The 1,486-nt window shown below is 54.5% G+C and overlaps 1 protein-coding gene across 1 annotated transcript; it reads right to left on the bottom strand.

The window, feature by feature from the left end:
* On the bottom strand, positions 1-1,486 carry DQ04_20161000 (mitotubule-associated protein Gb4; the record flags this gene model as incomplete). Its single annotated transcript, XM_009317898.1, has 1 exon — positions 1-1,486. A coding segment is annotated over one exon (1,486 nt), but the record flags the coding sequence as incomplete, so codon positions are not given.

The following is a 1,486-nucleotide window of genomic DNA, read 5'->3' on the forward strand; positions in this document are numbered from 1 at the left end:
GGAGTGACGTCCAACACCACGTCGCTCACATCCCCGCGCTCGCACTGCAGGGCTTGTGCTGAACCAATGATTACAGCTTTCTCCGCATCTGCACTTCGCTTCTCCAGCACGTAGTCCCAATCGCCACCTTCGAACCCAACTTCATGCGTGGTGGTTACCATCTTCACTTCTACGGCCGGTCGCGGCTCGTACAGAGCCCACAGCCCACTGTACTTACAGTTGTCTAATCTTTTCTTGGCTTCGGCCACCGACTGTGCCGCAGGAAGTCGCATTTCGAAGTCCACCAGCAGGCTACTGTTCTCACAAATCATCTCGACGTTTCGTATGTGGTCCTCATCCATGCCGAACTCCTCGGCAGTGTCGCCTACAAACGCGAAAAGCATGTCGTCCTGCTTCGTTTCCAGCACGTAGTCCCAGTCCTCGCCTTCAAAACCCACATGATGCTGCGTCCATACATAAATGGTAGAGTCTTCAATGCCCTTCTGGTCAACGTCTGTGGCATCGGTACTACTACCGCCTCCCGTATGACGCGTTTCATAGAGCCGCCACACTTCGTTGTACGGATATTCAGTAAGTTTTGCCTGAACTTCACGTCTCTCAAGGGCCTTTAAGTTCTGAACCGCAACGAACGCGATGAGGCTGTTGGGGGCAACATCCAACTCCACGCTTTTTATATCATCAAAGGCAGTCCACAGAGCACGCGCTGTACCAAGAGCCAAAGCCTCCTCCACATCCATACGTCGTTTTTCCACCACGTAGTCCCAGTCTTCACCCTCAAACCCAAGCTCATGTGTGGTAATGATCATCTTTTCCTCATTTTGTCTTGGCTCGTACAGATCCCACAGATCATTGTATGGGTATTCCGTCAGTCGATCATGAATAGTCTTCCTTTGAAGGAAAGAAGAGTGCCTCAGTTTTACGAAAACAATAAGGATCTTTGGAGTAACGTCCAACACCACGTCACTCACATCCCCGCGCTCGCACTGCAGGGCGCGTGCTGTCTCGGCCGCCGCAACCTCCTCCATATCCGCACGTCGCTTCTCCAGCACGTGGCCCCATTCGCCACCCTCAAAGCCAAGTTCGTGTGTGGTGGTTACCATCCGTTCTTCACCCACAGGCTGCGCCTCGTACAGAGCCCACAAGCCACGGTACCTGCAATCTCTGAGATGATTCTTGGCATCCGCCTCCGACAGTGACGCCGGGCGGCGCATTTCGAAGTCCACCAGCAGGCTGTTGTCCTCACACCTCATCGCAACGTGCCGCACCTGGTCCTCATCCATGCCGAACTCCTCGGCTGTCTCACACACAAACGCACGTAATACATCAAGACGTTTCATGTTCAGCACGTAGTCCCAGTCCTCACCTCCAAAACCCACATGATGCTGCGCCCACACATAAGCGCCATCGCTTCCGCCGCCGATACGAGGCACGTACAGGGAGTGCACCTCCGGGTACGGGTGCGCCGCCGTCCGCTCAGAAATCTCCT

Source organism: Trypanosoma grayi (assembly GCF_000691245.1).
Source record: "Trypanosoma grayi strain ANR4 Tgr_2016_V1, whole genome shotgun sequence".
NCBI lineage: Eukaryota > Euglenozoa > Kinetoplastea > Trypanosomatida > Trypanosomatidae > Trypanosoma > Trypanosoma grayi.